Source organism: Callithrix jacchus, chromosome 5 (genome assembly GCF_049354715.1).
Source record: "Callithrix jacchus isolate 240 chromosome 5, calJac240_pri, whole genome shotgun sequence".
Lineage (NCBI taxonomy): Eukaryota > Metazoa > Chordata > Mammalia > Primates > Cebidae > Callithrix > Callithrix jacchus.
In genome coordinates this window covers 99,205,567-99,229,808 of record NC_133506.1, presented here as the reverse complement: position 1 = coordinate 99,229,808, position 24,242 = coordinate 99,205,567, and the positions used below count along the sequence as shown (strand labels likewise).

General features: G+C 39.8%; 1 protein-coding gene and 1 pseudogene across 1 annotated transcript in view; one reads left to right on the top strand and one right to left on the bottom strand.

The window, feature by feature from the left end:
- CCT6B (chaperonin containing TCP1 subunit 6B) overlaps nucleotides 1-24,242 on the bottom strand; it is a 47,603-nt gene that overhangs the window by 22,566 nt on the left and 795 nt on the right. The window contains 4 exon segments of the mRNA XM_002806847.7: nucleotides 14,043-14,146; nucleotides 17,358-17,531; nucleotides 22,115-22,249; nucleotides 23,135-23,198. Coding sequence (XP_002806893.5) covers nucleotides 14,043-14,146; nucleotides 17,358-17,531; nucleotides 22,115-22,249; nucleotides 23,135-23,198 — 477 coding nt within the window.
- LOC144582641 (large ribosomal subunit protein eL19 pseudogene) lies at nucleotides 14,407-15,074 on the top strand (annotated as a pseudogene).

Below are 24,242 nucleotides of genomic sequence, written 5' to 3'. Positions count from 1 at the left end.
ATCCAGCCAAACTGAGCTTCAGAAGTGAAGGAAGAATAAAATCCTTTGCGAACAAGCAAGTACTCAGAGATTTTGTCACCACCAGGCCTGCTTTACAAGAGCTCCTAAAGGAGGCACTACACATAGAAAGGATCAATCAGTACCAGCCATTCCAAAATCACACTGAATGCTAAAGAGCTTCAACATAATGAAGAATCTACAACAACTAACAGGCAAAACAGCCACTTAGCATCAAAATGGCAGTATCAAATTCACACATAACAATATTAACCCTAAATGTAAATGGACCAAATGCACCAATCAAAAGACACAGACTGGCAAATTGGATAAAAATCCAAAACCCATCCGTGTGCTGTATCCAGGAAACCCATCTCACATGCAAGGATACACAAAGGCTCAAAATAAAGGGATGGAGGAAGATTTACCAAGCTAATGGAAAGCAAAAAAAAAGCAGGAGTTGCAATTCTCATCTCTGATAAAATAGACTTTAAAGCAACAAAGATCAAAAGAGACAAAGAAGGCCATTACATAATGGTAAAAGGATCGATACAACAAGAAGAGCTAACGAACCTAAACATATATGGACCCAACACAGGAGCACCCAGATACATAAGGCAAGTTCTTAATGACTTACAGAAGGACTTAGACTCCCACACAATAATAGTGGGAGACTTTAACACTCCACTGTCAATACTAGACAGATCAACCAGACAGAAAATCAACAAGGATACCCAGGGCTTGAACTCAGACCTGGAGCAAGCAAACCTGGTGGACATTTACAGAACTCTCCACCCCAAATCCACAGAATACACATTCTTCTCAGCACCACATCACACCTACTCTAAAATTGACCACATAATTGGAAGTAAAGCACTGCTCAACAAATGCAAAACAACTGAAATCATAACAAACAGCCTCTCAGACCATAGTGCAATCAAGTTAGAACTCAGAATTCAGAAACCGACCCAGAACCGCACAGCTTCATGGAAACTGAACAACTGGCTCTTGAATGTTGACTGGGTAAACAACGAAATGAAGGCAGAAATAAAGAAGTTCTTCGAAACCAATGAGAATGAAGACACAACGTGCCAGAACCTCTGGGACACATTTAAAGCAGTCTCTAGAGGAAAGTATATAGCAATAAGTGCCCATATGAGGAGAATGGAGAGATCCAAAATTGACACCCTATCGTCAAAATTGAAAGAGCTAGAGGAGCAAGATCAAAAAAACTCAAAACCCAGCAGAAGACAAGAAATTACTAAGATCAGAGCTGAGCTGAAGGAGATTGAGACACGAAAAACCCTTCAAAAAATCAATAAATCCAAGAGCTGGTTTTTTGAAAAGATCAACAAAATAGACAGACCACTAGCCAGATTGATTAAAAATAAAAGAGAGAACAACCAAATAGATGCAATAAAAAATGATAAAGGGGAAATCACCACAGATTCCACAGAAATTCAAACCATCATCAGAGAATATTACAAACAACTCTATGCACATAAACTAGTAAACCTGGAAGAAATGGATAAATTCCTGGACTCCTGTGTCCTCCCAAGCCTAAACCAGGAGGAAGCTGAAACTATGAATAGACCAATAACAAGGTCTGAAGTTGAGGCAGCAATTAAGAGCCTACCACACAAAAAAAGCCCAGGTCCAGATGGGTTCACAGCCGAATTCTACCAGACACACAAGGAGGAGCTGGTACCATTCCTTCTAAAACTATTTCAAACAATCCAAAAAGAGGGAATCCTTCCCAAATCATTTTATGAGACCAACATCATCCTGATACCAAAACCCGGCAGAGACCCAACGAGAAAAGAAAACTTCAGGCCAATATCCATGATGAACATAGATGCAAAAATCTTCAATAAAATATTGGCAAGCCGATTGCAACAGCAAATCAAAAAACTTATTCATCATGATCAAGTAGGATTCATCCCGGGGATGCAAGGCTGGTTCAACATACGCAAGTCTATCAACGTAATTCACCACATAAACAGAACCAAAAACAAAAACCACATGATTATCTCAATTGACGCAGAGAAGGCATTTGACAAAATTCAACAGCCCTTTATGCTAAAAACCCTCAATAAACTCGGTATCGATGGAACATATCTCAAAGTAATAAAAGCTATTTATGACAAACCAACAGCCAATATCATACTGAATGGGCAAAAACTGGAAGCATTCCCTTTGAAATCTGGTACTAGACAAGGATGCCCTCTCTCACCACTCCTATTCAATATAGTACTGGAAGTTCTAGCCAGAGCAATCAGGCAAGAAAAAGAAATAAAGGGTATTCAAATAGGAAAGGTGGAAGCCAAATTGTCTCTATTTGCAGACGACATGATAGTATACCTAGAAGACCCCATCGCCTCAGCCCAAAAACTCCTGAAACTGATAAACAACTTCAGCAAAGTCTCAGGATATAAAATCAATGTGCAAAAATCACAAGCATTCGTCTACACCAATAACAGACTTAAAGAAAGCCAAATCAAGAGCGAACTGCCATTCGCAATTGCTACAAAAAGAATAAAATACCTTGGAATACAACTCACAAGGAACGTAAGGGACCTCTTCAAGGAGAACTACAAACCACTGCTCAACGAAATCAGAGAGGACACAAACAGATGGAGAAACATTCCATGTTCATGGTTAGGAAGAATTAATATCGTGAAAATGGCTATACTGCCCAAAGTAATTTACAGAATCAATGCTATCCCCATCAAGCTACCATTGACTTTCTTCACAGAACTGGAAAAAACCACCATGAACTTCATATGGAACCAAAAGAGAGCCCGCATAGCCAAGTCAATTCTAAGCAAAAAGAACACAGCGGGGGGCATCACACTACCGGATTTCAAACTATACTACAAGGCTACAGTAATCAAAACAGCATGGTACTGGTACCAAAACAGAGATATAGACCAATGGAACAAAACAGAGGCACCGGAGGCAACACAACATACATACAACTATACAATCTTTGATAAACCTGACAAAAACAAGCAATGGGGCAAGGATTCCATGTTTAACAAATGGTGTTGGGAAAACTGGCTAGCCATGTGCAGAAAGCAGAAACTGGACCCCTTCCTGACACCTTACACTAAAATTAACTCCAGATGGATTAAAGACTTAAACATAAGACCTGGCACCATAAAAACCCTAGAAGGAAATCTAGGCAAAACTATCCAGGACATAGGAGTAGGCAAGGACTTCATGAACAAAACACCAAGAGCATTGGCAACAAAAGCCAAAATAGACAAATGGGACCTAATGAAACTCCACAGCTTCTGCATGGCAAAAGAAACAGTCACTAGAGTGGATCGGCAACCAACAGAATGGGAAAAAATTTTCGCAGTCTACCCATCTGACAAAGGGCTGATATCCAGAATTTACAAACAACTCAAGCAGATTTACAGGAAAAAAACAAACAAGCCCATTCAAAAGTGGGCAAAGGATATGAACAGATACTTTACGAAAGAAGACATATATGAGGCCAACAATCATATGAAAAAATGCTCATCGTCACTGGTCATCAGAGAGATGCAAATCAAAACCACATTGAGATACCATCTCACGCCAGTTAGAATGGCGATCATTAAAAAATCTGGAGACAACAGATGCTGGAGAGGATGTGGAGAAAAAGGAACACTTTTACACTGTTGGTGGGAGTGTAAATTAGTTCAACCATTGTGGAAGACAGTGTGGCGATTCCTCAAGGCCTTAGAAATAGAAATTCCATTTGACCCAGCAATCCCATTACTGGGTATATATCCAAAAGACTATAAATCGTTCTACTATAAGGACACATGTACACGAATGTTCATTGCAGCACTGTTTACAATAGCAAAGACCTGGAATCAACCCAAATGCCCATTGATAATAGACTGGATTGGAAAAATGTGGCACATATACACCATGGAATATTATGCAGCAATCAGAAATGATGAGTTCGTGTCGTTTGTAGGGACATGGATGAATCTGGAAAACATCATCCTCAGCAAACTGACACAAGAACAGAAAATGAAACACCGCATATTCTCACTCATAGGTGGGTGATGAAAAATGAGAACACATGGACACAGAAAGGGGAGTACTAAACACTGGGGTCTATTGGGGGGAAAAGGGGAAGGCCAGTGGGAGGGGGAGGTGGGGAGGGATAGCCTGGGGAGAAATGCCAAATGTGGGTGAAGGGGAGAAGAAAAGCAAAGCACACTGCCATGTGTGTACCTACGCAACTGTCTTGCATGCTCTGCTCATGTACCCTAAAACCTATAATCCAATAAAAAATTTAAAAAAAAAAAAAAAAAATGGAGAAGGAGAAAAAGGGATGAACAAAAGAAATGTTTAAACCGATCATGAATGGAAATTTTCCAGAACCAGATAAACAACAATTCACAGACTCAAAAGCCAGAAAATGCCAACCAGAATAAACAAAAAGAAATCCATACCTAGCTACATCACAGTAAAAGTATAGAATACCAAAGACAAAGAGAAATATTTTTAAATCACCTAGGTAAATCGCAGCTTTAAAAGACTCATGGCTGGCCAGGTGCGGTGGCTCAAGCCTGTAATCCCAGCACTTTGGGAGGCCGAGGCAGGTGGATCACGAGGTCAAGAGATTAAGACCATCCTGGTCAACCTGGTGAAACCCTGTCTCTACTAAAAATACAAAAAATTAGCTGGGTATGGTGGTGTGTGCCTGTAATCCCAGCTACTCAGGAGGCTGAGGCAGGAGAATTGCCTGAACCCAGGAGGCGGAGGTTGCAGTGAGCCGAGATCGCACCATTGCACTCCAGCCTGGGTAGCAAGAGGGAAACTCCATATCAAAAAAAATAATAAATAAAAGACTCATGGCTAATTTCTGTAGAGCAGTAATAAAGACTAGAATAAAATGGAGCAATATCTTCAATCAGCTGAAAGAAAATAAATGCCAACCTATTATACACACAATGAAAGTATCAAAGAATAAAGATAAAAGGCATTTTCAGGCAAAGAAAAACTGAAAGTACACCTTCAACAAATTATCACTAAGGAAAATCTACAGGATAAAATTTAGGCAGAATAAAAACAATCCCGGCCGGGCGCGGTGGCTCAAGCTTGTAATCCCAGCACTTTGGGAGGCCGAGGCAGGTGGATCACAAGGTCAAGAGATCAAGACCATCCTGGTCAACATGGTGAAACCCCGTCTCTACTACAAATACAAAAAATTAGCTGGGCATGGTGGCACGTGCCTATAATCCCAGCTACTCAGGAGGCTGAGGCAGGAGAATTGCCTGAACCCAGGAGGCAGAGGTTGCGGTGAGCCGAGATCGCGCCATTGCACTCCAGGCTGGGTAACAAGAGTGAAACTCCGTCTCGAAAAAAAAAAACAATCCCATGGAAGGCTGAGATGCCAAAAGTTACACAGATGGCCGGGTGCAGTGGCTCACTCATGCAATGCCAGCACTTTTGGAGGCCAAGATAGGTGGATCACTTGAGGCCAGGAGTTCGAGACCAGCCTGGACAACATGGTGAACCCCTATCTCTACTAAAAATAGAAAAATTACCAGGGCATGATGGTGGTGCATGCCTGTAGTCCCACCTTCTAGGGAGGCTGTGGCAGGAGAATCTCTGGAACCTGGGAGGCAGAGGTTGCAGTGAGCCAACATCACACCACTGTACTCCAGTCTAGGCAACAGAGGGAGACTCCATCTCAAAAAACAAACAACAAAAAGCTAAAAAGAGCAAATCGGGTTGGAAATATGAGGATAAATCTTCACCAACATTGCATGAAACATAATAATACTATCTTCCTTCTGAATAATATATTTGGGAGAAAGTAAATGGAGATATTCCTGAGGCAGGAGAATTGCTTGAACTCAGGAGGTGGAGATTGCAGTGAGTCAAGATCATGCCACTGCACTCCAGCCTATGTGACAGAGGGAGACTTCGTCTCAATAAATAAATAAATAAATAAAACCCCCTTTCTGCTGTGACTTCAGCTAGGGGATTCTTTGCTCAGTAGTCAAGCCCCAGAATAGGGAGGAAGGGAGCCTTTTAAGTAGAGCTGTAAATCTTAAACCCTTGCATTTTCACACAGAGTTAAGGAGAAAGAAGTAATAACTTGGGAGCTCATCTCACAGAAGACAAAAACCTAAGGGACAATTTGGTGCAAAAAAAAAAAAGATATTAAGTTTAACCTTCTATAAGTATAATGTAACTTCCTGATTAATCACAAAAAGAACAACGAAATTTGCAAACTAGTAGAGAAGGAAAATGAAGCGATAAAAAATAATAAATTGAAAAGAAGATAAAAGAAAAAAGAAAGAATAAGTGGGGATAAGTAGAAAGTATAAAATAAAAAAAATGGGATGATCACTTGGGCCCAGGTGGTCAAGGCTGCAGTGAGCCATAATTGCACCACTGGCCTCCAGCCTGGGTGACAGAAAAAGAAAGAAAGAGAGAAAGAGAAAGGGAGAAGGAAGGGAGGGAGGGAAGGAGGGAGAGAAGGAAGGAAGAAAAGGAAGGAGGGAGGGAGGGAGGGAGGGAAGGGAAGGAAGAAGGGAGGGAAGAAAGGGAGGAAGGAAGTGAAGAAGAAAAGAGAAAGGAAGGAAAAAAGGAAGGGAGGGAGGAGGGAGAGAGAAAGAGAAAGAAAGAAGAAAGAGAGAAAGAAAGAAAGAAAAGAAAAGGAAGGAAGGAAGACAGGGAGGAAGGAAGTGAAGAAGAAAGGAGAAAGGAAGGAAAAACGGAAGGGAGGGAGGGGGGAGAGAGAAAGAGAAAGAAGAAAGAAAAAGAAAGAAAGAAAAGAAAGGAAGGAAAAGAAGGAAGGAAGACAGGAAGGCAGGCTGGTACAACAGCTTTTAACATTTAAAGATTTTTTTAAACACAATTATCAATATCAGATAAATTATAGTTTTTAAGATATTACTAGAAAAAAGTCACTTCATATCAGTACAAAAGTTCAATGCACCAGAAAAAATGTAACATTTAAAAACTGTATGCATCGGCAGGGAGGTGCGGCAAGATGACCAAGGGAAGCCAGCACCGGAATGCAGCTCCCAGCAAATGAGAAGCAGAGGACTAGAGGATTCCAAAAGAGGTGCTGGGTTCGTTTCTGTGGGACTGATAGGGCACTGAAATTAGGCCCAGGGAAGGAGCCACAGGGCAAAAGCCACCCGGAGGGCAAATCAAGACGAGGAGTGGGGCGCGTCCCCACCTGAAACAGCTCAAAGGGTCGGGGGACTTAACCCCCTCGGTGCTCCGTTTTGGATCCTATGCTTTACCTCATCCCTCCTGCAACCCACAGTCCACGAGAGCCCTGTCAGATGGCGGGGCACCATGGGTAGTCGATGCAAATCTGAGCAGCAGCTACCGCCAGGCACCGCAAGTTGTGGCAGTGACCTGGGCCGGAGTTTGGACTAATGCCAGCGGGACTGACCATCCCACAGAGGCAAGTAGAGTTGAAAGCAGAGAAACAGACCATAAGGCCTGGCAGGCCCCACCTCCATAGAACTCAAACTGAAAACCTCACTAGAGAGCTTGTCAGCAAATACACCAGCTTGACCCCAACCAGGAAGATCCACCTGGGGAAGGAGAGAGGCCATTGGGAAGGCAGAGCCAATCTCATCTGCAAACTCCAGGAAAGGACCACCCACCCACCAGCAATGCCCTCTACAGGCCAAAAAAGATGCAGCTCCAACCTCATCAGAAAAAAAGTCCACTGAGAGACTCCTCCTGAAATCACCAACTTCAAAGATTAAAGGGAGATAAATCCACAAAGATGGGGGGAAAAAAACAGCGAAAAAAGGATGAAACTATCAAAGAACAGAATACCTCTTCTCCACCCAGGAATCAAAACTCCTCACCATCCAGGGAACAAAAAAAAGACAGAGAATGAATCTGACGAATTGACAGAAGCAAGCTTCAGAAGGTGGGTAATAACAAACTTCCCTGAGTTAAAAGACCATGTTCTAACCTAATGCAAAGAAACTAATAACGTTGGAAAAAGGTTAGATGAAATGCTAACTAGAATAACCAGCTTAGAGAACATAAACAACCTGATGGAGCTGAAAAACATAGCATGAGAACTTGACGAGGCATACACAAGTTTCAACAGCCGAATCATTCAAGCAGAAGAAAGGATATGAGAGATAGATCAAATCAATGAAATAAAATGAGAAGGCAAGATTAGAGAAAAGAGAGTGAAAAGAAATGAACAAAGCCTCCAAGAACTATGGGATTATGTCAAAAAACCTAATCTACGCTTAATTGGTTGTATCTGAATGTGATGGGGAGAACAAATCGAAGTTGGAAAACACTCTTCAAAATATTATCCAAGAGAACTTTCCCAACCTAACAAGGCAGGCCAACATTCAAATCCAGGAAATGCAGAGAACACCACAAAGATATTCCTCAAGAAGAGCAACCCCAAGGCACATAGTTGTCAGATTCACCAGGGTTGAAATGAAGGAAAAAATCCTAAGGGCAGCCAGAGAGAAAGATCTAGACACCCACAAAGGAAAGACCATCAGACTCACAGCAGATCTCTCAGCAGAAACCCTGCAAGTTAGAAGGGAGTGGGGGCCAATATTCAACAACCTTAAAGAAAAGAACTTTCAATGCAGAATTTCATATCCAGCCAAACTAAGCTTCATAAGTGAAGGAGAAATAAAATCCTTTACGAACAAGCAATTGCCAAGAGATTTCGTTGCTACAAGACCTGCCTTACAGGAGCTACTGAAGGAAGTACTAAAGAGGGAACGGAACAACCAGTACCAGCCACTGCAATAACGTACCAAATGGTAAAGATTAACAACGCAATGAAGGAGCCACGCCAATTCACGGGCAAAACAACCAGCCAGTAACAAAATGGCAGGATCAAATTCAAACATAACAATATTAACATTGAATGTAAATGGCCTAAACGCCCCAATCAAAAGATGCAGACTGGCAAACTGGATAAAAAGTCAAGACCCATTGGTGTGCTGTATACAGGAGACCTATCTCACATGCAGACTCACATAGACTCAAAATAAAGAGATGGAAGAAGATTTACCAAGCAAATGGAGAGTAAAAACAAAAGCAGGGGTAGCAATCCTAGTCTCTGATAAAACAGACTTTAAACCAACAGAGATCAAAAGAGACAAAGATAGGCATTATAAAATGGTAAAAGGATCAATGCAACAAGAAGAGCTAACTATCCTAAATATTTATGTACCCAATGCAGGAGCTCCCAGATACATAAAGCAAGTTCTTAAAGACCTACAAAGAGACTTAGACTCCCACACGATAATAGTGGGAGACTTTAACATTCCACTGACAATACTGGACAGATCAACAAGACAGCAAGTCAACAAGGATATCCAGGACTTGAACACAGATTTGGACCAAGCAGACCTAACAGGCATTTACAGAACACTCCACCCCAAATCCACAGAATACACATTCTTCTCAGCATCACACTGCACTTACTCTAGAATTGACCACATCATTGGAAGTAAATCAGTCCTTAGCAAATGCAAAAGAATGGAAATCATAACAAACAGTCTCTCAGACCACAGCACAATCAAATTAGAACTCAGGATTAAGAAAAGCACTGAAAACTACACAATCACATGGAAACTGAACAACTTGCTCCTGAATGACAAATGGATAAACAGTGAAATGAAGCCAGAAATAAAAATGTTATTTGAAACCAAACAGAATGAGGACACAATGTACCAGATCCTATGAGACACATTTAAAGCAGTGTCTAGAGGGAAATTTATAGCAATAAATGCCCTCATGAGAAACAAGGAAAGATCTAATATCAACACCCTATTGTCAAAATTGAAAGAACTAGCGTAGCAAGATCAAAAACACTCAAAAGCAAGCAGAAGACAAGAAATAACTAAGATCAGAGCAGAACTGAAGGAGATAGAGACATAAAAAAAAAAGGCAATAAATCCAGGAGCTGGTGTTTTGAAAAGATCAACAAAATAGACAAACTGCTAGCTAGACTAATAAAAAAGAAAAGAGAGAAGAATCAAATAGATGCAATAAAAAACAATAAAGGGGAGATCACCACCGATTCCTTGGAAATACAAACTACCATCAGAGATTACTACAAACAGCTCTATGCACATAAACCAGTAAATCTGGAAGAAGTGGATAAATTCCTGGACACTTGCACACTCCCAAGACTAAGCCAAGAAGAAGCTGAAACTCTGAAGAGACCAATAACAAGGTCTGAAGTCAAGGCAGCAATTAATAGCCTACCGACCAAAAAAAGTCCAGGTCCAGACAGGTTCACAGCTGAATTCTACCAGACATACAAAGAGGAGCTGGTACAATTCCTGTTGAAACTATTCCAAACAATACAAAAAGAGGGAATCCTCCCTAACTCTTTCTATGAAGCCAACATCATCCTGATACCAAAATCTGGCAGACACAACTAAAAAAGAAAACTAAAGGCCAATATCCATCATGAACACTGATGCAAAAATCTTCAATAAAATACTGGCAAATCGAATCCAACAGCACATCAAAAAGCTTATCCACCACTATCAAGTAGGCTTCATCCTGGGGATGCAAGGCTGATTCAACATATGCAAATCTATCAATGTAATTCATCATATAAACAGAACCAAAGACAAAAACCACATTATTATCTCAATAGATGCAGAGAAAGCCTTCAACAAAAATTCAACAGTCCTTTATGCTAAAAACTCTCAATAAACTAGGTATCAGTGGAACATATCTCAAAACAATAAAAGCTATTTATGACAAACCAACAGCCAAATATCATACTGAATGGGCAATAATTAGAAGCATTCCCTTTAAAAACTGGCACTAGACAAGGATGCCCTCTCTCACCACTCCTAATTCAATATAGTATTGTGGAAGTTCTAGCCAGAACAATTAGGCAAGAAAAAGAAATAAAGGGCATTCAATTAGGAAAAGAAGAAGGCAAATTGTCCCTATTTGCAGACGACATGATCATATATTTAGAAGACCCCATCATCTCAGCCCAAAACCTCCTTAAGCTGATAAGCAACTTCAGCAAAGTCTCAGGATACAAAATCAATGTGCAGAAATCACAAGCATTCATATATACCAATAACAGACAAATGGAGAGCCAAATTATGAGTGAACTCCCATTTACAATTGCTACAAAGAGAATAAAATACCTAGAAATACAACTAACAAAGGAGGTAAAAGATCTCTTCAAGGAGAACTACAAACCACTGGCTAATATCCAGAATCTACAAAGAACTAAAGCAGATTTACAAGAAAAAAACAAACAAACTCATTCAAAAGTGGGCAAAGAATATGATCAGCCACTTTTCAAAAGAAGAAAATATGCAGCCAACAAACATATGAAAAAATGTTCATCATCACTGGTCATTATAGAAATGCAAATCAAAACCACATTGAGATACCATCTCATGCCAGTTAGAATGGCAATCATTAAAAAATCTGGAGACAACAGAGACTGGAGAGGATGTGGAGAAAAAGGAACACTTTTACACTGCTGGTGGGAGTGTAAATTAGTTCAACCATTGTGGAAGACAGTGTGGCGATTCCTCAAGGACCTAGAAATAGAAATTCCATTTGACCCAGCAATCCCATTACTGGATTATAAATTGTTCTATCATAAAGACACATGCACACATATGTTTACTTCAGCGCTGTTTACAATAGCAAAGACCTGGAACCAATCCAAATGCCCACGGATGATAGACTGGACAAAAAAATGTGGCACATATACACCTTGGATACTATGCAGTCATAAAAAATGATGAGTTCGTGTCCTTTGTAGAGACATGGATGAACCTAGAAACCATCATTCTCAGCAAATTGATACAAGAACGGAAAAACAAACACTGCATGTTTTCAGTCATAGGTGGATAATAAACAATGAGAACACTTGGGAACAGGGAAGGGAACAACACTCACAGGGCTAGGCAGGTAGTGGGGTGGAAGGGAGGGGAGGGGGGACAGCGGGGCATGGGAAGGATGGGGAGGGATAACACCAGGAGAAATGCCTGATATAGGAGACTGGGGCAGGGGATGGAGACGGCAAACCACCATGGCATGTATCTACCTATATAACAATCCTGCAGGATACAGGATGTGCACATGTACCCCAGAGCCCAAATACAATTTTTTAAAAAAGTATGCATCTAATAAGATTGTCTCAAGATGTATAAAGCAAAACTCTCAAAACTAAAGTAAAATAGAAACAGGTATACAATAATATTGAAAGATATTAATACATTTCTCTCAATAATTGACAGAATAACCAGTCAAAACATCAATAAGGATATAGAAGTTCTAAACAACAGGATTAACAGAATACCTTGATCTTAATGGACATATATATAAAATTGTACCCATTAACTGCAGCATACATTTTTTTCAAGTACACGAAACATTAGCATAACAAAAATTGACTATACACTGAGCCAGAAAGCAAGTATCAACACATTTCAAAGGAGTAAAATCTCATAGAACATATTCTCTCACCATAATGTAATTAAGCTAGGTATCAGTAATAAGATAACTAAAAATTTCCTATATATTTTGAAACACACTTCTGGTAGAAATTAGAAAATATTTTAAACTGAATAAAAACTATGAAATTACGTAGCAAAACTTGAAGGATGCAGCTAACTAGTACTTTGAGAAAAATTTAAGATCTTAAGTACTGTATTACAAAAGCAGGAGACTAAAAATTAATAACCTAAGTAGCTACTGCAATACAACAGAAGCAGCAAGAAAGTCTCCACAAAATTCCAAAAAAAGTAAATTAAATAATAAAGAGAAAGATACTATGAAACAAAAACAAACAAACCTCTGGGAACAAATTATCAAAAAAGGAAAGGAGGGCCTAAATAACACCAGAAAAAAAATAGTGATACCACTGTACATCCTACAAATAGGATCCTCATAAAAATGTATGCCAAAAAGGATATTTATGAATATTTTATACTAAAAATTTCAGAGTTAAACAAAATGGATAAACATTACTTACCAATATGATTCACAAAATAAGTAGAAAACCTAACTAGTCCTATAGCCATTAAGAAAATTGCATGAATAATCAAAAATCTTCCCATAAAAACTCTTCAAGACAATCATCAGACTTCTCCAAAATAATTATCAAGGTGAAAAACAATGAGAGGAAGAAAGAACCTACAAATTAACAGAGACTTAAAAGAGTTATCACTTAAGTGCAGTATAAAGACTGTGTGTAGATGTTAATCCAAACAAAATTGAAAAAAATCTGAGACAATAATTAGACTATAAACTGAAAATGTGATGGTATTAATGAGTTATCAATTTTTAAGGTGTGGTAATGTTTTGTGGATATATTAGGTAAAAGCAGGGGATTTGTGTTTAATGGATTATATGATACTTACAGGTGGTATATGATATCTGGATGTGCTTCAAAATAATCCAAGGTGGGAGGGGGAAAGAAGGAGGGGTATGGTAGAAAAAAGATTGGTTCATATATTGGAAATTGATAAAGATAGCTAACAGGTATGTGGAAGTTCTCTATTCTGTTCTCTCTATATATATGTTTACAATTTTCTCTAATAGAAAGTTTTAAAAGAGTAAATCCAAAACCAACAAGGTACTCCATAATCTGGCCCCTCTTCCCTCATGTCGTCTGTGCTCCAGGCACACTGTAATACCCGTCACACCTCTGCCTCGGGACCTTTTTGGGAGTCATTCCTTCTGCTTAGAACCCTCCTGTTCCAGATGTGCACATGTGGCTAGCTCCCTTGTTTCTTCAGACATCTCTTAGCTCTCTAGGTTCTTATCAGAGTGGCCTTCCCTGTCCACTATAAAATCACAAACATGATTTTTTTTCCCATTTCAATTAGAAATACTAGCTTCTGGGGGAAGGAAATTCTGTTCCATTTACTCTTAATTCCCATCACCTAGAACAGTGACTTAACACATGTTGAATGAATATATTTATGTTGAATAAAAGTAAGTAATGAATTTAATAAAAGAATAAAAAACAAATGTTCTAGAACCTATATGCTGTCAAGGTTTATGTAATTTACTTTGTATCTGATTCTAATTTATGCTTCATCTCCACAATTTCTACCATGAAGAGATCAATAGGGTAACCTGGTCTTTTAACAGCCAAAACAGAATCCACCACAGCCTGAAAGAGAAGTGAATGAGAACAGTAAGTTATTTGGACTATTAAAATAATCCAATGGCCCAAACAATCTATCACCAGACTAAGGATATAAAAGCCTTCAGGATTCAAAACACAGGGCAAGAACAATATGTGCCACTTTATTGTGGACACAAGTAATAACCAACGCCAACAGACACTGTAGAGTCTAGAGAAACTTCGGAGATCATCAGGTCCAAACCTTTTATTTCACAGATAAGGCAATTGAGATAAGACCTTAAGAAGGAGCTCTTTCCTTTCGCTGCTGCGGCCGCAGCCATGAGTATGCTCAGGCTTTAGAAGACGCTCGCCTCTAGTGTCCTCCGCTGTGGCAAGAAGAAGATCTGGTTGGACCCAAATGAGACCAATGAAATCGCCAATGCTAACTCGCGTCAGCAGATCCGAAAGCTGATCAAAGATGGGCTGATCATCTGCAAGCCTGTGACGGTCCATTCCCGGGCTCGCTGCCGGAAAAACACCTTGGCCCGCCGGAAGGGCAGGCACATGGGCATAGGTAAGCGTAAGGGGACAGCCAATGCCCGAATGCCAGAGAAGGTCACGTGGATGAGGAGAATGAGGATTCTGCGCCGGCTGCTCAGAAGATACCGGGAATCTAAGAAAATTGATCGCCACATGTGTCACAGCCTGTACCTGAAGGTGAAGGGGAATGTGTTCAAAAACAAGCGGATTCTCATTGGAACACATCCACAAGCTGAAGGCAGACAAGGCCCGCAAGAATCTCCTGGCTGACCAGGCTGAGGCCCGCAGGTCTAAGACCAAGGTAGCACGCAAGGGCCGTGAAGAGCGCCTCCAGGCCAAAAAGGAGGAGATCATCAAAACTTTGTTCAAGGAGGAAGAGACCAAGAAATAAAAGCTCCCCCTTTGTCTGTACATACTGGCCTCTGTGATTACATAGGTCAGCCATTAAAATAAAACGAGCCTTTATCTGCTTGCCTCAAAAAAAAAAGACCTTAAGAAGTTACAGGCGGGGTGGCTCACGCCTGTAATCTCAGCACTTTGGGAGGCCCAAGCGGGCGGATCACCTGAGGTCAGGAGTTCAAGACCAGCCTGGCCAACATGGTGAAACCCTGTCTTAAAAAAAAAAAAAGAAAGAAAAAAGAAAAAAAGTTACAGTTTTAAAATATGATTTAACAGCTAGTAACAGGGCCAGGACTAGAATTCAGGTCTCCTTAACTGCCAAGTTAACTCTATCATATAAAGATTATCCAAACTTTTCCACCAAAGGACACCTTAATGGGAAAAAAGGAAATGTAATTTAAAGTAATAGCTCCAGTATGCTGGCTATACTAACAAAAAATTTTAAAGTCTCATGTTTCATCATGAAAAGCTTTCATGTCACCCTGTAATGTGTTTAGCTCAACATGAAAATAATGTTTTCCCAAAAAATTGTAAAGTAAAATTAACACTCGAGAAAGATATGTCGCATTAATTCTGTCACATTTGACAAGGGATATACAATTTAAGACGCATAGCACATTACATCTTATTGCTTAGCTCAGAAAATGATAAATTACTGCAGAAATTAACAGCTAAGTTATAAGTAGCCTAAAATACACATAAAGAAGAAAAACACTATCTTAGATTTACCTGAGGTGACATAATATTTGATTTTAAAGCCAAATAATGAATTTTAAAAGGCCATTGGATGTGAGAATACCAGTGTTTCTGCAACTCCAAAACAGAATGGGTGCCCCAGTAGCATGAAGATTCTGGGCCATTTGAGTACCCTAACAGCAGAAAACACAGCAGAGTCTTTCTGCTGACTCTGCTCATCAAAAAATTGCCCGATCTTAATCTGATTTCCCAAGTTGGTTTTTTTAATGGTAAGGAGAATCGACCAGAAACAACTCAGGTATTCCAGTACATTTGGCATTTGTAGTTCTCAAAGTAAATTATTAAGATAGTATTCTGCTTTGCATGTCAATGTCTTGTGAATTTGTTTCCTTTGAATTTATCATTCCTGGGAAACAAATATATTCACGTTTTAGAAACTATAAAGCTGAGAAACAATAATGATACCAAATCATTGCCACCTGTCAAAAGCCTTCCAAAATATCCAGCCAATCTTATCTTTATATAAAATACATTTTTTTCTTGAGACAAAGTTTCACCCTGTCACCCAGGCTGGAGTGCAGTGGCATGACCTCAGCTCACTACAACTTCCCACTCCGGGAGTGATTTACCTGCCTTAGCCTCCCAAGTAGCTGGGATTACAGGTTCCTGCCACCATGCCCACCTAATTTTTGTATTTTTAGAAGAGACAGGATTTCATCATGTTGGCCAGGCTGGTCTCAAACTCCTGACCTCAGGTGATCTGCCCACCTTGGCCTCCCAAAGAGCTGGGATTACGAGTGTGAGCCACTGTGCCCGGCCTACATAACATATATTCTACCTTTAGAAATAAACAAAACACCGGCCAGATGTGGTGGCTCACACCTGTAATCCTAGCACTTTGGGAGGCCAAGGCAGTTGGATCATTTGAGGTCAGGAGTTCGAGACAAGCTTGGCTAACATATTGATACTCCATCTCTACTAAAAATACAGAAATTAGCCAGATGCGGTGGTACATGCCTGTAATCCCAGCTACTTGGGGGGCTGAGGTAGGAGAATTGCTTGAACCTGGGAGACAGAGGTTGCAGTAAGCCGAGATTGCACCACTGCACTCCAGCCTCAGTGACAGAGTGAAACTCTGTGTCAAAAATAAATAATAAAAGAAATAAACAAAACAAACATACATTTCCAAGATGTGAATATTAATACGTTAATATATCCTATCACTCCCATTTCATTATATTGGTAACCTTATCTACAAGGCACACTGCTAAAACAAATATCTCATGTGTTACCTCACATAGTAAAATATGGACCTCTAGGTTTAAAAAGACCAATATACTATTCAAGAGCTTCCACAAGAGATGATCCACAGGCAGCCAAACCTTTCCCAACTTTTAAGTCACATTTTTAAAAAGGCCTAGTATGATACTGCTGAAAATTACAAATACTGTTCTGACCACTCGAATCTAGTCTATAGGTAAGCCTATACAATAACTGTCTGTCTTCCATATTTTAAATCTAAAAAACCACATGCAATACTTGATTATCTTACAGAAAAAAGAAAACTATCACCATGTTTTTAGGCTATGCTTGTTCTGAATGCAAAAGTTTAATAACATACTTCTGTTAACACATCAGCCAGTTCAGCATGAACTTTAGTTTGTAATGATGTTCTAGCTACATCTAAGAGGATTTTTCTTTTCATCTCCTTTGTCACTTTAACTTCCTCCAAAACTTCAAGTGCTTTTAACTTTGCAGCTTCCAATCCTTTGGCTATTATTCTAGGCTGCAGGCCCTGTTGTTACATCAACATAAAATTATAAATTATAAAATAAGTCATCCAAAGTAAAAGTAACCATTCTGTCTGATTAATACATTATGTCCAAAAAATTACTCACATTAATGCCATGAAATATAAGTATATGTAATTTATAAGTCATTTTAGTGCTTCATCCTTGAAATGATCTCAAACATACAGTAAAGCTGCAAGAATAGTACAAAAATTACAAAAGTCCTTTTCATTTCCAGAAATTCTGACTGCATTGTTGTTATGTGGTGCCCTTCTGAATGGGTACACAAAAAAAGATACTTTCAGGCCAGGCGTGGTGGCTCACACCTATAATCCCAGTACTTTGGGAGGCCGAGGTGGGTGGATCACGAGGTCAAGAGATCAAGACCATCTTGGTCAACATGGTGAAACCCCATCTCTACTAAAAATACAAAAAATTAGCTGGGCATGGTGGCGCGTGCCTGTAATCCCAGCTACTCAGGAGGCTGAGGCAGGACAATTGCCTGAACCCAGGAGGTGGAGATTGCAGTGAGCCGAGATCGCGCCATGGCACTCCCGCCTGGGTAACAAGAGCGAAACTCCGTCTCAAAAAGAAAAAAAAGATACTTTTCAATGCAGAGGAAAAGAACCATCATTGAATTGGGGAAAAGTGGCAAACAGAATACTGTGGTGTCTACCACTTCACCGAGTGATCAAAGTTAACATCACAATAATGAGACAGACAGGCATCATATGCCTCCTGATATGATGCATTCAGTAGAACACAACACTTCTGTGGTATTCCTGCCCACAATCTATAACTTGAGTTTACTTGAGAAAATAGGCACATCCAAATTGAGGGACTTTCTACAAAATAACTGGCTGATACTCCTTAAAAGTAGCAATATCATGAAGCATAAAAGGTAGCTCAGGAACTACTCTAGCTTAAAAGATACTAAAGGAACATAACAACTGAATGCAATGCAAGAACTTAGATCTTTTTTTCTATAAAGAACACTATTAGTACAAGTGGTGAAATCAGAATAGAATGCAAATTAGATAATAGTCATGTATCGTGTTGATGTTATTACTAATTTCCTGGTTTTTATAACTATACTGCAATTATATACTTCCCTGGTTTTAAGAAATACATACTGAAATATTTAGATCACATCTGCAAAATACAGTTTAGAAAAGAATATGTACACTGATATTAAGGAAGATAACAGGGCAGGCAGGGAATGAGAGAAAAATATTTGAAGAATCTGGGTAAAAAGTAAACAGGAATTCTTTGTAGTATGCTTGCAACTTTTCTATAGGTCTAAAATTATGACAAAATTTGATAATAATATTTTTTGTTCCATAAAATAATACACAAACTTTGTGAAAGCTAGCACTTGGTTTAACTCATTCCGTTACTTCTTTTCTTTACTACAATAATCTTTAAAAGTTGGCATTGAATATCTGTGCTGGACATGACTCTAAGAAATACATGAGTTATTTAATCCTCTAGCCACACTATGAAGTGGATATTATTTTTCCTATTGCACAGATGAGGAGACCAAGGGTTAAAGGGATAATGTAATTTGCTTTAGATCACCAAGATAATAAGGAGTGAAACCAGGGTTTAAACCCACGAGACCTGACTCTAGAGCCTGGGTTATTAACCATTTTCAAAAATGTCTTCAAGCTAGGACCTCACAATCTGCCATCCAGACTATTATGAAAACCGCTCATCTAGACTCCCTTAAAACCATCCCCCAAATATTTAAAATGCCAATCTGGGCCAGGCGCGGTGGCTCACACCTGTAATCCCAGCACTTTGGGAGGCTGAGGCGGGTGGATCACAAGGTCAGGAGTTCGAGACCAGCCTGGCCAGCATGGTGAAACCCTGTCTCTACTGAAAAAAAATAAAATAAAAAATTAGCCAGACATGGTGGGTGGCACTCCTGTAATCCCAGCTACTCAGGAGGCTGAGGCAGGAGAATTGCTTGAACCCAGGAGGCGGAGGTTGCAGTGAGCTGAGATTGTGCCACTGCACTCTAGCCTGTGAGATGGACAGTGAGACTCCATCTCAAAAAAAGAAAAATGCCAACTGACCATATTAGTCATTAGTATGTTGCTATGTTTTGTCTGTAATACCACTGGATGAAGTGTAAGCTTCTTGGTTAGCAAACTACATGCCCTCTGTGATCTGGCTCCCACTTCCCTCTCCAGCCTCTTCTCCACTACTGTTCACATCACTTGAAATTCCAGCAACACCAAAATGCTTGTAGCTTCATACAATGCCATGTTGCTTGTCTGCTCTGTGGCTTTGCTTATTTTCTTCCTTCTGCCTGGAAAGCCATTCTCCTCACCCTTTGCTCTTTTGTCTGGTTCATTCCTCCTCATCCTGAAGATTTAGCCCAGGCCTTACTTCCTCCAGAGAGTTCTTCCTGACTACTTCAGGCTGGTTTAGGATGTTCCTCCAGCCTCAGTGATTCTATCATATACTGTGCCCAGCTCTATCACTGTATGGCCACAGGGTTTCATAATGTCTGTTAGCAACTCATCCTTGCCAGGCTCCTTTCTTCCTAACCCCACCCTAATTCAGTTATTCAGTTTGGGTATCCCTCTCCCACCTGTGCTTTGGAGAAAGCTGATCTTATCACCAGCTCAAGGAGTGGATCTTGATTAGTCTAAGTCAATTCCCCTAAAAATTTTTATTGGCTTGGGATGGACATAATACTAAAGTTGGCCCAATCTTACTAAAGAAAGGACTTATGAATGGCTTTCTCTTACACTCTGCCTAATTTCCTCTGACAGTCTTCCTCCCCTCCCCTCCTTCCCTCCCTCCTTCTCTCCCTCCCTCCCTTCCTCCCTCCCTCTCTCTCTCTCTGAGACTGGGTCTCACTCTGTCACCCAGTCACCCAGGCTGGAGTACAGTGGTGCAATCATGGCTTACTGCAGCCTCCACCTCCTGGGTTCAGGTGATCCTCCTGCCTCAGCCTCCTGAGTAGCTAGCACCACATGCAGCATACCACCAAGCCTAATTTTTTTTATTATTTCTAAAAAAAGGGTCTTACTATGTTTCCCAGGCTGGTCTCAAATTCCTAGGCTCAAGTGATCCTCCTGCCTCAGCCTCCCAAAGTGCTGGAATTACAAGCATGAGCCACTGTGCCCATCCAGTCTTCCTTTCAAGACAGAAATAATCTAAGAATGAAACAGTGCTGTGAGTGGAAAAGTTAAGAGACAAAAGACCTGTGTACTCAATGACTGAATTTTTTTTTTTTTTTTTTTTTGAGACGGAGTTTCGCTCTTGTTTACCCAGGCTGGAGTGCAATGGCGCGATCTCAGCTCACCGCAACCTCTGCCTCCTGGGTTCAGGCAATTCTCCTGCCTCAGCCTCCTGAGTAGCTGGGATTACAGGCACGCGCCACTGTGCCCAGCTAATTTTTTGTATTTTTAGTAGAGACGGGGTTTCACCATGTTGACCAGGATGGTCTCGATCTCTTGACCTCGTGATCCACCCGCCTCGGCCTCCCAAAGTCCTGGGATTACAGGTGTGAACCACCGTGCCCGGCCAATGACTGAATTTTTTTATCACACAACCTGACAGTCTGTCTTATCTCTCAATTTTCTATTATGGGAGATAATCATGTCCTTATTGCTTGAGTTTTAGTCAAGTTTCTTACAGCCAAAAGCATCTTAAATTGCAAGTACTGAATTAATAGAAAATTCCCAGTACTACACAAACACAAAGAATCATTCTGACCAGATTATACTTTGCTGAAATGGTCCCTGAGAGAGAGAAAACTTCAGATATTTAATTAGAGAAAAGTGATAAAATAATGCCAAGGAAAGAGTACAGATTGAATAAAGGCACAGAAGTAGAAATGTACATGATGTTTTCAGATGAATGGAGGCATCTGGCTGAAGTAGATGATTTAATAAAGAAAAATGAAACTAGAAAGGGAGGTAAATTCACAAAAAGGAAAACCTTCAATAATTTTTCTTCAGTTGTTTTATAAAGGTAAATAATTTGGTTTCAACTTTATCTATGACTTTTTTTTTCTTAATTACCCATGTATACATGGACAATTTTTTACTTTTTTATCTTTTAAATATTTCATTTTTAAAAGAGGTATATAATTCCAATAAAAGGCATTATTTTGGCCAAAAAAGTTCATTATTCTTTCCATATACAATTGGCCAAGAATATGTTAATTAAAATTAACTGTCTAGGTCAGGCACAGTGGCTCACACCTGTAATCCCAGCACTCTGGACGACCGAGCCAGGTGGATCACCTGAGGTCAGGAGCTCGAGACCAGCCTGGCCACCATGGTGAAACCCCATCTCTAATAAAAATATAAAAATTTGCTGGGCATCGTGGCACATGTCTGTAATCCCAGCTATGTGGGAGGCTGAAGCAGGAAAATCACTTGAACCTGTAAGGCAGAGGTTGCAATGGCTGAGATCCTGCCCCTTCACTCTAGCCTGCGCGACAGAGCTAGACTCCATCTCTAAATAAATAAAAACAAAATTAACTGTCTAAAACTCAACCATTTTACTAGTTAAAAAATAACTTGCCATTCAAAAAGAACATATGAATTCTGTGAAATTCTAATACCTCAGAAATGTACAGATCAGCTTGTTTTAATAACTCTCCAATAATTAGAACATTTGAAGTAGTACCATATCCTGTGACATCATCCTGAGCTGTTGCTACTTTTGCTATCAAGGAAGCTGTTGGATGTTGAATTTGCTGGAAAAAGCAAGCAACAGATTTAAAAAGAGAGGATGAGATAAGGAAGTAGGCCACCAAAAACAAGATAACCTAGGGGTCAGTAGTAAAATTAAAAAATGAAATAAGCTTCATTCTACAAGTTTACAATTTTGTATTATCAATACCTAAATGTCAAGTGCAAAATTTTTAAAGTGTGAGGTAATTAAGTCTGAACATTTCATAAATCTTTGCTTCAGAATGCAATGACATTTCTAAAATAAGGTTAAATCCTTCAATCTCAAAATGAATAAATGTATTAAACTTGCAAAGGATATTTTTATTTTTCTGTGATTACAGAAGGCAGTGCCTTTAAAAGATGTTATTAATTTATAAGTATACTCAAGCTATTACATGCACTATACAAAGACATGAAAACAACAACAAAAAAAGAAGAAACTTTTTTTTCTTTTTTTTTTTTTTTTTTGAGACAGCATCTTGCTCTGTCACCCAGGCTGGAGTGCAGTGTGGCACGATCTCTGTTCATTGCAGCCTTGGCCTCCTTGGCTCAAGTGATCCTCTCACCTCAGCCTCCCGAGTAGCTGGGACTGACTACAGGCACATGCCACCACACCGGGCTAATTGTTTTTCTTTTTTGTAGAGATGGGTTTCACCATGTTGCCCAGGCTGGTCTTGAATTCCTGGGCTCAAGCAATTCACCCATCTCAGCTTCCCAAGGTGTTGGGATTACAGGAGTGAGCCACCACACCTGGCCAAAAAATCATTTTTTATTGAGGTCTAATTCAACAAGCATATCTCAAGACTGCAGTATTTAGCTGACAGTCTTGGCTTTAAAGATATACAAATTCTACTATGCTCCTAATTAAGGCTTATTATAGTTTATTAAAGTCAGCAGCATCAACTCACCATCTCATGGAGCAGCACATTGCCAGCTTTGGTGAGTTTGATGTCACCTGCACTAGAAACAAGCCTGTTCAGAGAGCAATGATGTTAAATTCACTTGGTAGGAGTCAAGCAAGACACTCCCAGTGCTTGTCACTTCATTATCCTTAATAGAGGGAACTGGGCTTGGAAAACTTCTACTGTACCATGGGAATATGCCATAGTAATGACCACCATTTGCAGCTCACAGAATGATTTCTCCCCAAATGGACAGCTTATGGCGATTTCATTCAAAATGGAGCATTTACAGGTTTAAAGATAAAAGCAGTTGATGAGTTATGAACAGTGGTTTAGTCAAAGAATACTCAGATGTCTACAAAGCACAAATTTGCAAATTTTCTGCAGGCTTATTTTGGTGAATGTTTTCATTCTTTCAGTCACTCAACATAGTTTCCCTCATCCCTGCATTTATTAGATCACCAAGTTCTATCAATTCTACTACCTAAATATCTCTTGACTCTGCCCCCTTCTATCTCCATTGTCATCATCTCTACCCTGGATGACATCCAGATATCTCCAAACTTGAATATACCCTCCTATATCCTCCACACATTTTTCTTTCTAAAAGGCAATGTGATTCAGTCAGTTCCCTGATCAAAAGTCCTCCAATGATTTTTATGTTTTCCAACATTTTCAAGTTAAAATCCAAACATAGCAATGGCATACTTGACCTTTCCCAATCTGGTTTATGTCTGTCTTCCCTGCCTCATCTGCTTTCTTACGAGCAAATCTTCTAGTTCCCTTAATACACCGTGTTTTGTTTTGTTACTGTTGGATTTGCATCCTTGGTCTCTCTTATTCCTGAAATTACCCTCTGCCCAGAAGGCCTTTACTCCCTCTTCCAACTAGTGAACTCTTATTCTTCTTTCAAGACTCTGATAAAACATTGTTAGTTAAGAAGCTTTTCCTTCTGCCATCAGTAATTAGTCCCTTTCCTCAGCATAATCATATGCATCTGTATGTAATTAGCACATCCGACTCTACATCTCTACCACACCTTTTTTAGGACAGAAACTGTATCTTGATCATTTCTGCGTCCCAGTAGCTAGTACCTAAGTGACTTCTTCTACCA